We start from the raw sequence: 12,595 nt of genomic DNA on the forward strand, positions 1-12,595 counted from the left end.
AAATGTAAGGCGATTGCGATTATCTAAAGGAATCAGAATGAAAAATAAATGAATGAATGAATGAAGTAAAATTGAGTACTGAATCAGGGAAAACAAAAAACTGAGACAAAATAAATGAATGTGTGGGTAAATGTGTGTGGCAAAAATGAATAGACAAAAAAAATAGCATAAAGGCATATAACAGTCTCAGTGCTTTGCCTTCGACATATTTAATATGGGCCCTTTTTGCTTTTCCAAACATCCTAAAGAAATGACAGATGTCTCCCTTTGTCATTTTCAGACAGGTGCATTAACTCACACCTGGAAAAAGATCACATCCGCCCTTGTCTTGTGCCCACACTGCACTGAGATTTCATTCGGCTGTAGTTTCAAGAGCTCACCAGTAGGTGTCAGCGTGGTCACAATGTGCCGCAGCTCTCAGAGGTTTCAGATGAGAGGAGAGTTCATTTAAACCTGAGATCTTTACCTGCAAAGGCTGAAAGAAAAGATGCGGATTTACCAGAGCAAAGTCTGCAGGTCAAAGACACAGTGAGGACAGTTATTGTTCAGTGCAAATCATGTGCAGGAACCAAATCAAGACATGAAAATAACTCATAAAACATGCAAAGAAAATACTCATTAACAAGCAGGCCCTTCTGTGTTGGGGTATTTTCTGAGGGAAAACAACAAATGTCCTTCACTTAGAGTCAGTATTCTCTCAGGTGAGTGATCACCTGCAGCAGGTTAGATTATACAGTATTGGAAAGTCTCACAGGTGCTGCTCTCTCAGGACTCTCAGCAGCTGCACATGCTAAACTATGATAATATTTGGTCGCCTGAATCACAAACACATCAGTTTACAGCAGCAGGTTCAAGTCTGGTGGTGGGAGAGAAGAAAGGTAGATCTGACTGATAACTTTAATGTTTCTGAACACACGTCGTTCTAACGTGTTATATAACAGCACTGTTATTGTCTGTTAGTTTTGAACGATAGATACTACATTACCCATGAGCCTCAGCAGCCAAGAAAAAAGGCAAGGTAAGCAAACAGAACTAGCTATGACCATTTTAGATTTTATTCCATGTTGTTAAAGGTACCCAAAATCCACACCTGAGTAAAAGTAAAGATGTCACATTAAATATTACTTTGGTAGCAGTGAAATTCACTCATACGAATAGTACTTGAGTAAAACTATTAAAGTATCTGATGTTAAATGTAGTAAAGTATCAAGTAAAAGTAACTTGTACATATATTGACATGTCTGTATATACTGTATACTATGGGTGGAGTGATTATTAGATCTGATATTCAGCATTTTTCAGTATTTTTAAAAATCTGATTGCTGATCAAATAAATTACCTTAAACATGTGGCTCTGATGCGGCATGTAATCTGCAAAGTAACTAGTAACTAAAGTTATCGAATAAATATAGTTGAGTAAAAGTAGAATATTTGCCTCCTAAATGTAGTGGAGTGGAAGTATAAAATAGCAGAAAATGGAAATACTTAAGTAAAGTAGAAGTACCTTGAAACTGTAGCTACTGTACAAGTACAGTACTTGAGTAATTGTACTTAGTTACATTCCACATCAACAATAATTAAGTCGATTCATCGATTATATGATTTTTTTCAAGCAAAAATGCCAACAAAACAGATTTTTAAGTATGATCGACATCACTGAGAGTAGTGGAAAGTAACTGAATACATTTACTCAAGTACTTAAAGATAGCTGTACTTTTACTTATGTATTTCTATTTCATGCAACTTGGTATTTCTACTCCACTACAGAGGCAGATATTGTGAATATTTGCCTCTGAGATGTAGCGGAGAAGAAGTGTTAAGGTGCATAAGTTAAAGTAAATAACAATTTATACTTAAGTATAGTATTTGAGTAAATGTACTTAGTTACATTCCACCACTGCTCATAACCAGCACAGATGTTTGTAATGTGTGAGGACAGACAGATAATCAGCAGAGGGTCCAGGTTTCCTCTCCTGCATCAGGACTCGAGGAAAGCTTCAGATTTTGTGTATTTTTTAGAAGAAAACCTTGTAACTTTTATTGTGAACATATTTTAAGAGAAAGAGTCTTCAATTTGCCGCTTCAGCAGATTTTTGCACCAGCAGATGACCTCGAACAGAAGAATTTCAGCCCCCTCTCTCCTGCCTGACAGTCTCAGTCTCTCACTGGACACAAAAGGTGAAAATATTTGGGTTGTTTGACGTCCACACAGGGAGGACAGGTCTGTGTGTGCAGAGAGCATGGTGGTCCAACGTCTCTTGTGTCTTCACCTCGGCTGTGTGTACCGTCTGCCCGGTCCTCTTTTCAGATTCATCACCAGGTAAATACACTTGGTCAGACTGCAAACAGTAAAAACTGCAGAAGAAGAGGAGGAGGAGGAGGAGGAGGAAGATCCCAGACAGTGTCAGTCTAGAACAGAGCATTGTACAAAAATAAGACCCAAACTGTGAGATGTTTTCATTTTCGAGTTTAAGTTTATTTAGATCAACACAAAGATCGATTTCTACATCTGTTGGAGCATAAAATAGACAAGAAGACATTGCAGCAGAAAGAGACGTGGGAGGGTTTGAGAGTCATTTCTGGGAAAAGCAGTGAAGACAACAGAGGAGATTTAAAGGAAAGTAGATTCACCAACAGAGTCAACTTCATTCATAAAATAAAGAACAATAATCTTATACATGCAATATGATCAAAAAACTCAAAATCAGCTTCTAAAGGACCTCTGGGTGAGAGTGTCTTTAATTCATAAAGATAGAAAAAGCACTCAGAGCTTTACTTAAATAAAAGAAGTGGTTCCACAGCATAGAAATACTTTACACTGAGTAATAATTATATATAAAGGCACGGATCATAATTATTCAATGATGTAATGTGACTAAGTACATTTACTGAAGTACTGCACTAACGTGCAGTTTTGAAGTGATTCTCCTTCCATTTTCCAGTGTAGTACCCACAGGTCATACTTGAGTAAAAGTAATGATATCATGTACTTTGGTAAAAGTGCTTGAATGAGTATCTGATATCAAATGTACTTAAGTATTAAAAGTTCAAGTAAATTGTACAGACGTGGGTCAACCAATCATCAGCCTGGCTGATGATCAAGATCAGCGTTTAGTTTCTTTTTTTAAATTAATTTAAAAATGAGTTGCTTTGGCTCTGATGCAGCATGTAATCTGCAAAGTAACTTGTAACTAAGGTTATCAAATGAATGTTGTGGAGTGAAAAGTACATTATTTGCCTCCAAAATGTAGCTGAATGGAGGTGTAAAGTACCAGAGAATGGAACTGCTACAGTACTTATACTTAGTAAATGTACATTTCCTGATCATACTTAACTTGTAACAGAGTATTTTACAGGGTGATATGAGTACTTTTACTTTTATTCTTTGAGTACATTTCCTAACTTGTAACAGAGTATTTTACAGTGTGACATGAGTACTTTTACTTAAGTAACTGATGTGAGTACTTGCTCCTGCTCGTGCCGAGGTGTTGACTGAATATTTAAATGGTGAGCTCGAGGAGGGCTGAGGGAGCCCTCTGATTGGATGCTGGCTCCAGCAGCAGCTCGAGCGCAGGTGCCAGCGGCTCAGTGAGCAGAGTCGGTCCCGGTCAGTCGGTCACAGCCGCCGCTCAGGTGTGAGTCAGTCCCGGGTCTAAGCAGCCAGGATCCACCGGCCGGTACCTGCTGCCAGAGGAGGACAGGTGCGCTTCATGTGTGTTTTCCCGCCTCGTGTGAAGCTGTTTGGATGAGTGTGTGTTGGAGCGTGCACGATGCTGAGCGCCGTTAAAATGGAGGGACACGAACATCCGGACTGGAGCGGGAGCGGCTACTACGGAGAGACCGAGGTCCGTGCACCCTACACCGGCAGAGATCTGACCTGATCACCGGCACATTAGTCCTGAGGAAATATTAACTTACTGACGGCAGACTGAGTGTGTCTATCAGAAGAGGCAGACAAACATCTAAATCAACATTATTATAACAACACAGAGTAACATGGGCCTGTTTTATTTGACAAGCCTCCACGTTTTAATCTACATTCACAAATAGACTTCACAGAACATTTTTAATCTGGATTTTGCTGTTAAAATATAATTTTCTCACTATCTTTTATTGGTATAGCTAATGTATATATTTTAAATGAATTTATAACCATTAACCTGTACAGCTTGAATTCCTGCAGTGCATTGAAATCAGAGATTAGGAGCAAATCTGAATGTGAATTTTAGAGCAAAAAGAGTAATAAGGCTTTTAAAAACGTCCAGAATAATCCTAACCTGTTAATTTGATAATGAAAGTTTTTAATTTAACTCAAATGCAGACAATTTCAAAGAGTCTTTAATTGTTCTTGAGATAAGTCTGGTAAGTTCCAGTGCAGGTGGACATTTAATCATGTAACTGAGACTTTGTTTGTTTGCTCTTGAAACTACTGACTTTGCCTTCTCTTTATTTTTAAGTTTAAATAAAAGATTATTTGACTTTTGGTAACAGTAATGTGGGCATTGCCACACAATGACTCTCATAAAACGTATTTTATTCTCATTATGACGAGCAAAGACTGCAAATATTGAGAAAAACAGGAAGAAAATCAGAGCATCATGATCAGTGTTGAGGAACTCTTCTTCAAAATGTTAGAACAACATTTATTTGGGCCTATTTTGTTATTATCGATATTATTTAGAATAAAAGACAAAAATAAATAACCAATAACTTCCATTCATGGCTGTAGACACTGAGCTCATGTCCCTGCATTTTATTTACCTTTCTATAAAAACATTTTTAGGCAGATTGTAGTAATTAAATGCAATACTTTTCATTTGTTTTGCCCTCTGAGCAATTAAACAGTGTTTACTTTCATATTTAGAAATAAGCAGACAGGTCAGTAATATCCTAATATTTAATTAAAGAGTCCTGGAAAGAAATAGTTTGTTAGAAACAATCTAAATAAAAACTGCAGAAAATATGGTGGTTATATACTATTCACTCTACCTAATTTAATATATTATAGGTTAAATATTTCAGGTTGTATGTTGAGATCCCTCATGGAGTTTACAATACACCAGTAAACAACAGGAGGTGTTGGACCTTAAATACTTGACTGACGATCACTACACTGACGATCAGCCTGTATGTTTGTGCTCTTGTGGTGATCAGGCTGGTCCTTCGAGAATGGAAATGCACCATAATAATTTAAAACCTGGTCGATTTATTAATTAGAGCAACATAGTGTTGCTTGAAAATGAGAATTTTAATAGAATATGAAATCATTTTTAAACTTAGTTTTCGGTAGGCTGTATTAGAATTAGGCCTTTTGGGGTAGAGTAGATATAGAAATTAAATAATCATTAAAATAATAATAAAACATGTCCACAATGATAATAAAAATAACCAGCAGACCAGCAGATCCACAATGAAAATAATCAATAGACTAGGCTACTTGCATCTATGATGTGAAATAATATTTGTGAGGTTAAACAAAAAGGAAATTTCGTTTAACTTTCGGGTGTTTGTGCATGTTTGTAGCCTATTGTTGGTTTGCTTGATCAACGCTAGCTTTATTTGATGTGACTGTGATCTTGTTTTTGTTTTGTTTTTTAACAAAATAGGCCTATTTTACATTTTCATTAAAAAATAGTGTGTGTGTGTATATATATAAATATACACACAATGGGCATTAACAGTTGTATGAACTTGTGTTGCTTCTGTGTTTCAGTGTTACTCTGCAGCAGGAAACATGACTTCCGGTCTCTCCATGAACTCTATGAACAGCTACATGAGCGCGCCTGGCATGACCGGCACCGGCCACATGAACGCGCACTACGTGAACCCGGTGGGGGTCAACCACTCGTCGATGCCCGCCGGGGTGTCTCAGAGCCCGGGGGCCGGGATAACGGGCCTGGGCGCCGCGCTGCCGCCGAGCATGAGCTCCATCAGCCCGCCGCCGTACGGCAGCATGCCGGTGATGAGCCCGGTGTACGGCCCGGCCTGCGGCGGCCTCCGAGCCAGAGAGCCCAAACCCTACCGGAGGAGCTACACGCACGCCAAGCCGCCGTACTCGTACATCTCCCTGATCACCATGGCCATCCAGCAGTCCGGCAGCAAGATGCTGACCCTGAACGAGATCTACCAGTGGATCATGGACCTGTTCCCGTTCTACCGGCAGAACCAGCAGCGCTGGCAGAACTCCATCCGACACTCGCTCTCCTTCAACGACTGCTTCATCAAGGTGCCCCGCTTACCGGACAAACCGGGGAAGGGCTCCTTCTGGGCCCTGCACCCGGACTCTGGGAACATGTTCGAGAACGGCTGCTACCTCCGGCGGCAGAAGCGCTTCAAGTGCGGGAAGCACCCCGGGGCAGGTGAGAAGGAGGCGGCGGGGAAGCCGGGCTCAGAGGGGGGCTCAGTGAGCACCAGCAGCAGCAGCGGGCCTGACTCCCCGCCCCCCTCCTCTCCTCCTCCGGCCTCAGAGGTGAAGACGGCCGGGCTCGACCTCAAGCCCTCCAGCCCTGTGCGCGTGCCCTCTCCGCTCGCGCACACGCAGCACCTGTTCACCCATCACCACCACCAGCACCACCCGCTGCTGCTGCACGAGGCCGCACACCTGAAGCCGGACCACTACCCCTCCCACCCCCACCCACACCCCCACCACTACTCCTTCAACCACCCGTTCTCCATCAACAACCTCATGTCCGAGCCGCAGCACCACAGACTGGAGCCGTACGGAGGCTACGGCTGCCCGGTGTCCGGGGCGCTGGTGGCGGCCAAAACCGGCCTGGATCCGGCGCACACCGACACCAGCTATTACCGCGGCGTGTACACCCACAGGCCCATCATGAACTCCACCTGAAAGGACTTCAAAATGTAAAAAAAAAAACATTTATAAAAGGCTCTTAAAGTGTTTTGTTGAAGGTCTGAAGGATTTAAAAATGTTTTTCCACGATTCTACATTTGTCATTTGTGTGTTTGTACATGTGCAACAGATAAAAGTCTTTATATGAAAACCTCTTTTTATGTTTTATTTATTTCTCTTGAGCCTGAACTCATGTGCTCTTTATTTTAAATAAGATATGGCATATTTGTTTGAACAACAAACCAAAACCAAACTAAAAACACACGTGCAAATAAAACAGAAGTAATCAGTAGTCATACTTGAGTAAAAGTAAAGATATCATGTTAAATTATTACTTTAGTCACCCTGCTTGAGGAAAAGTCTTAAAGTAGGCTACTGATATCAAATGTAGGCCTACTTAAAGGAGCACTATGTAGTTTTGGAAACTCAGAATTTTGATATTCATAACAGCAATGAGGGAATAACAGAAGCTCAGAAATATTTATTTTTTCCACAAGTGATAAACAAGCTGTTCTCAGAGGAAAATAAGGTCCCAGGTCCCACTGTTTGAAGCTAGAAAGGTGGCAGGGTCCGCCACATATAAACAAAGTAAAACAGTATGAAACTGTGTTGTTCTTTAAGGTCAGTTTGTCTATTATTGTTTATTCATGAAAACAAAGAGAGTTTGTTTATTTAGTTTGTTTAGACATAAATAAAAAAAAAAGTCAATGAAGATCTTTCTCTTCTCATTAACATTTCTTCCTCAAAACTAGAGAGTTAATGAATGGTACATTTATTGTCAATTAAAGTCATTAGTTAATAAACTGATGATTACATCAGAATTTACTGATCCTCACAGGGGACATTTAGCTGTGAGCAGTGGGGAAACTGTGACGGATAAAATGAAAACAAGACAAGAAACGAGAGAATATTAATAATACAGACTGTAGTTCATCTATAAACATTAACTCATGTTTATAAACCTTTACAGTTGTTCCATAAATGGTTTATAAAGAATTTCATTGTTTGGTAACAGTAAAAAAAAGGGAGGTCAGATGATTATCGGATCTGATATTCAGTGTTTTTCTGATTTTTGGAATTGGTGCTGTTTTTTTTTTAATCTGTTGTCAATAAAATTAATTAATTCAAAAATGGTCTACTTTGGCTCTAATGCAGCATGTAATCTGCAAAATAACTAAAGTCATCAAAAAATGTAGTGGAGTAAAAAGTACAAGATTTGCCTCCAGGAGTAGAAGTATAAAGTAGAATAATATGTAAAGTACAAGTACCAAAATCATATACTTCAGTAAATGTACTCAGTTACATTTCATCACTGCCATTTACAGCGTTACACTTCGTCTCCACTACATTTTGGAGGGAAATATTGTACTTTTAACTCCACTACATGTATTTATAACTTTAGTTACTAGTTACTCTGCAGATTACATGCTGCACCAGAGCCAAAGTAGTTCATTTTTAATTTTTCAGAAATCAGATTTAAAGCCACTGATTCCAATAATCAGTAAAATATATCAGTCCCAATAATCAGTCGACCTGCAGTGTAAACTTACATGTAGAAATATGTGTTATTTACTTGTATACATACTTTCAACACATTTAATGCCAACATTGATTTTGATACTTAATTTTTTCTGATAATCTGGAATTTGTGTTTTTTTATCCGATTGTTGATTAAAATGAATTAATTTTAAAATGCTCTGCTTCGGCTCTGATGCAGAATGTAATCAGCAAAGTAACTAAAGATATCAAATAAATGTAGTGGAGTAAAAAGGACAACATTTGCCTCCAACATGTAGTGGAGTGGAATATCAAGTAGTAGAGTTTTAAGCTCTATATACTGTAGCTATATGTTAATAAGAGGTAAAGTCTTCCTTTAAAGTTCATCATTAGCACTAAATGGATTAATTATCAGCTGCAGGTCACAGAGAGACTCATAAATCAGCAGATAAGAAGCAGAACAATGACACAGTGACAAGGTGAACTGTTCTCCTCTTACAGCACATTAACATCAGCAGATAACAGCTCACAGCTCACAGCTGAGGGAGGCCGGGAGGATATCTATCAGCATCTTTAACACTGTGGTGCTCACCAGGTTAAGTAGTTTAAGTGTCAGAGATATTAGAACAACATCTAGTCTTTGATGTGACACAAAAAGAGCACTTTTTCACCCAAAACTAAGATGGCGATCATGGTAAAGAAACCCGCTGAACATCTGCATGTTAGCATTGTTAGCATACTGACATTAGCATTTAGCTCAAGTACAGCCTCACCGAGCAGACACTCTTTTAGTTACTATTTAAATAAATAAAAACATTTATTAATAAATAAATAAATAAATACATAAATACATAAAAAAGAAGATGTAATTTGTGGAGGACATTCAGTGTATCAAATAAATAAAGTTAATCAGGACAGAGGAAAAGAAAGAAGAAAAAACCCCCACAAAAACCAAAAATATGTTAATGATTTTAAAAATCCTTTTACATTTGAAACCTTTGAAATCTTAAAGGACTGATTTATTAAATGAAATATGTTATGGTTAATAACTGTTAAAAAAAGACGTGGAAATATAAGACGTGATTCCCCCAAATGTCTTAAAATGTTTCGATTACAAATTTAAAGGACACAGTATCAACTTCCTCAGATTGTAACAAGCCAATATCTTTACATTTCATATTTTTTACACCGTTTAGACAGACCAATATTTATTCATTTTGGTGAAATCACTTTTAATCATCTAAAAAAAAAAAAATGAAGGATGGTATCAGATGTAAACTGCATGCTTCAGTGACGATCGGTCCATCCATAACCAGAGAGCCAATCCACGTTAACTGACTGATGTTTATCTCTCACACACAGACAAACAGACTGTTATTGTATTAGAGATTTAAACGCTGGTCTGGCCCAACTGAAGTCAAGTCATTTTCATGTGCTAAAAGGTGGAATTAGGCCTGTGATAAATTAATAACATGTCCACTTACGATAGCTTTGTTTCAGCTGCTTGTTAGTTTGATTTGTGATTATGCATTTATTTAAATGTGCTTGTTGGAAGTCCTTTCAGACAAATTAATCCACCAAATTAATTTAATGTGATATTTGACTCACAAACATCAACAAAAGACTTCATGTTCAAAGTGTCAAAATATTTTTCCCCACTGACAGTTCCTGCAACAATTGAGTAATAAAACCTGAAACAACCTGAAATATTCATATTATGTTAGTCGTAATGCTGCTTACATATACTTATGCCAGGAATAATCTAATAATAAAAAGACAATATTATATATGGTTATATAATATTCACATGCAGAAGCTATTCTGTGGCCTATTCAGTTTTATTTTCAGGACTTTTACATTTAAAGTAACAGTATTTTTACAGTGTGGTATTGCTATTTTACTTAAGTTAAACATCGGAACACATCTTCCACCTCTGGACACTAGTCGTTTAGGTACTATGACCATGTTTTGTGTTTATAATATGTGTATCCTTTACAGTTTATTGATATGTGCACAAAATAAATGTGCATGTTTTTGGTTAAACTCGAGCTTCACTGCAACAGATTACTGCTGAAACAAAATCAAAAGTAAATAACTCAACATTGACATAAAAACAACACTAACGCTGGGTCAGAACAATGTATTGGTACAGGGCAAATGTAGGTACTGAAGCACTGTGAGGAAATGTAGGGAGCCTGTAATATTCTTGTGAATAGTTTTTAACATTGTACTGCACCAATCAGTAACTAATATAATTTTGGTTAATAATCGATTTTCTAACTGAATTGTCTTCATAAAATCAGTCAAAGTCTGGTTACTTGGATCTCAGTTCTAAAATCCTGTAGTCTCACGCTCTACAGAAGGTCATGAGGAAAACATCATCGTCGAGAACAAAAGCAGCTTCAAACTGACTTATTTACACAATTAAGTTGGTTTCCTTTCTTGTGCATAAGAAATTGCATTGTGACATCCTAATCTATACATTTAAGTGTGTCTCGAGGTGAGCGGTGGTGTTCAAAATCTTGCACTGAGGCCCGTCATCGCCACACAGCAGTCTAAAAAAGCGTTCGATCGCTGCAGGAATTGAAGTTGGCCTGAACGATTCGGTTAAGTTCCTGAAAACACTGCTCCTCCCAGTCTGACGCTCTCATAAAACATCAAGTCTTTACTGCTAAGAGACACTCTGTGTGTTGGTGGTGAAGCAGGTTTTCATGAGAGAAATAACGTCTGCAGACACGTCAGGCTGTTCATTAACTTTACACACAAGAGATCAATGCAGGACGTTCAAACAGCCTCGACACCAGCTCATGTTGAATATTAAACACTTCAAACTGGTGGTGGAGCGTTCGCAGGAAAACCTTAACATCCAGTCAGATGTCGCTCGTGACAACCAACATATTTAGCTGAACATGCTGATATGAAAACACAGGATAAAACAGAAAAGTTCTTGTGATGTGTTTTCTTACATAAATGCCTCCAACATCTCTGAGAATGACTCCTGTTGCCTCCAACTGTTACATGTGAGTTTGTGTTTCTGACATGAGTTTTTGTATTTAAGTGGTTTGAAGCCACAATGAGCCTGTTGTGAGTCAACAAAGCTTAACGGTTGTTTATTCCCCTTTCAAACAAGACTAAGAGTCTAAAGCTATGCTCGCAGCTCTGTGAGGCTGAGCTAAATGCTAATGCTAGCCTGAAAACACGCTCACACTGACAATGCTAAGGTGCCTTTGTTTAGCAGGTACAATGTAAAAGGACCAGTGTGTAGGATTCATTAGTGTATCATCACCTGAAACTAAGAATCATTGTGTTTCTGTTGTTCTTCTTGTTCTTTTTGTTGTTCTTTTTGTTGTTGTTGTTCCTGTTGTTCTTCTTGTTCTTGTTCTTCTCGTTCTTCTTCTTATTGCTCCCATACTTGTTGTTCTTCTCTTTGTTGTTCCCGTTGTTGTTGTTGTTTTTGTTGTACTTCTTGTTGTTTTTGTTCTCGTTGTTGTTTTTCACTTTGTTGTTGTTCTCATCGTCGTTCTTGCTGCTGTTGTTCTTTTGTTGTTGTTCTTTTCGATGTTGTTGTTCTTCTCATTGTTATTTTTCTTCTTGTTGTTCTTCTCGTTGTTCTCACCTTCCACCATGGGAGGGTGATATGAGGGGTTTTCAGTTGGTTCTAATCTGCAACCTCACTGCTAGATGAGTAAATAAAATTAAATACAAATGACACCCTAAACACTGGACCTTTAAACATGTTCAGCATCTTAGTTTAGCAAGTTAGCATGCTACTTATAGCCTGACTGATACTGGATTTTTGAAAGTCTGATACTGACCGCAGTTGGAGTCACACCACACCACCGGTTGTTTTTTTAAGGAGACCAGCAGACATTTTCCAGTGGTTGTTGTGGCATCATAAACCAACTACTTTTCACTGGAAGTCAGACAATCTTCATCCATGATTGTGGTGACCGAAACATGAAACACTGATGTTTTCCTAACCCTGACCAAGTGGCTTTTGTGCCTAAACCTAACCAGACTATAAGCACAGCGTTGTGACAAGAGAAAAATAGAAAATTCAACCTAAACAAACCTAAAGTGCAACACAAAGAAATGCTCACTTTTATCTTATCTGTGGTTTTGCAGGATGATTTATTGGATTGTTACGTCTGGACCAAAGGGGCCGATCATAAAGCCATCTATTAGATATCTGCCAACAATTTATATATTTCACTTGGTGTAAACATCATGTAGCTTTAATTAAGAACT

General features: G+C 38.4%; 1 protein-coding gene across 1 annotated transcript; it reads left to right on the plus strand.

Moving 5' to 3' along the window:
* Positions 1–3,607: 3,607 nt before the first annotated feature.
* LOC311271692 (hepatocyte nuclear factor 3-beta-like) lies at positions 3,608–6,995 on the plus strand. Its single transcript, XM_084377484.1, has 2 exons — positions 3,608–3,845; positions 5,714–6,995. Exons 1-2 carry the CDS (start codon positions 3,771–3,773, stop codon positions 6,845–6,847), a joined length of 1,209 nt encoding a protein of 402 aa, XP_084233610.1. The 5' UTR covers positions 3,608–3,770; the 3' UTR covers positions 6,848–6,995.
* Positions 6,996–12,595: the final 5,600 nt, after the last annotated feature.

This window comes from Pagrus pagrus, assembly GCF_965226575.1.
Source record: "Pagrus pagrus genome assembly, chromosome: 16".
NCBI lineage: Eukaryota > Metazoa > Chordata > Actinopteri > Spariformes > Sparidae > Pagrus > Pagrus pagrus.

Coding starts and splice junctions, on each gene's coding strand:
- LOC311271692 (XM_084377484.1), top strand. CDS start 3,771: ATGCTGAGCGCCGTTAAAATGGAGGGACACGAACATCCGGACTGGAGC. Junction 3,846..5,713: donor GCTACTACGGAGAGACCGAG/GTCCGTGCACCC, acceptor TCTGTGTTTCAG/TGTTACTCTGCAGCAGGAAA.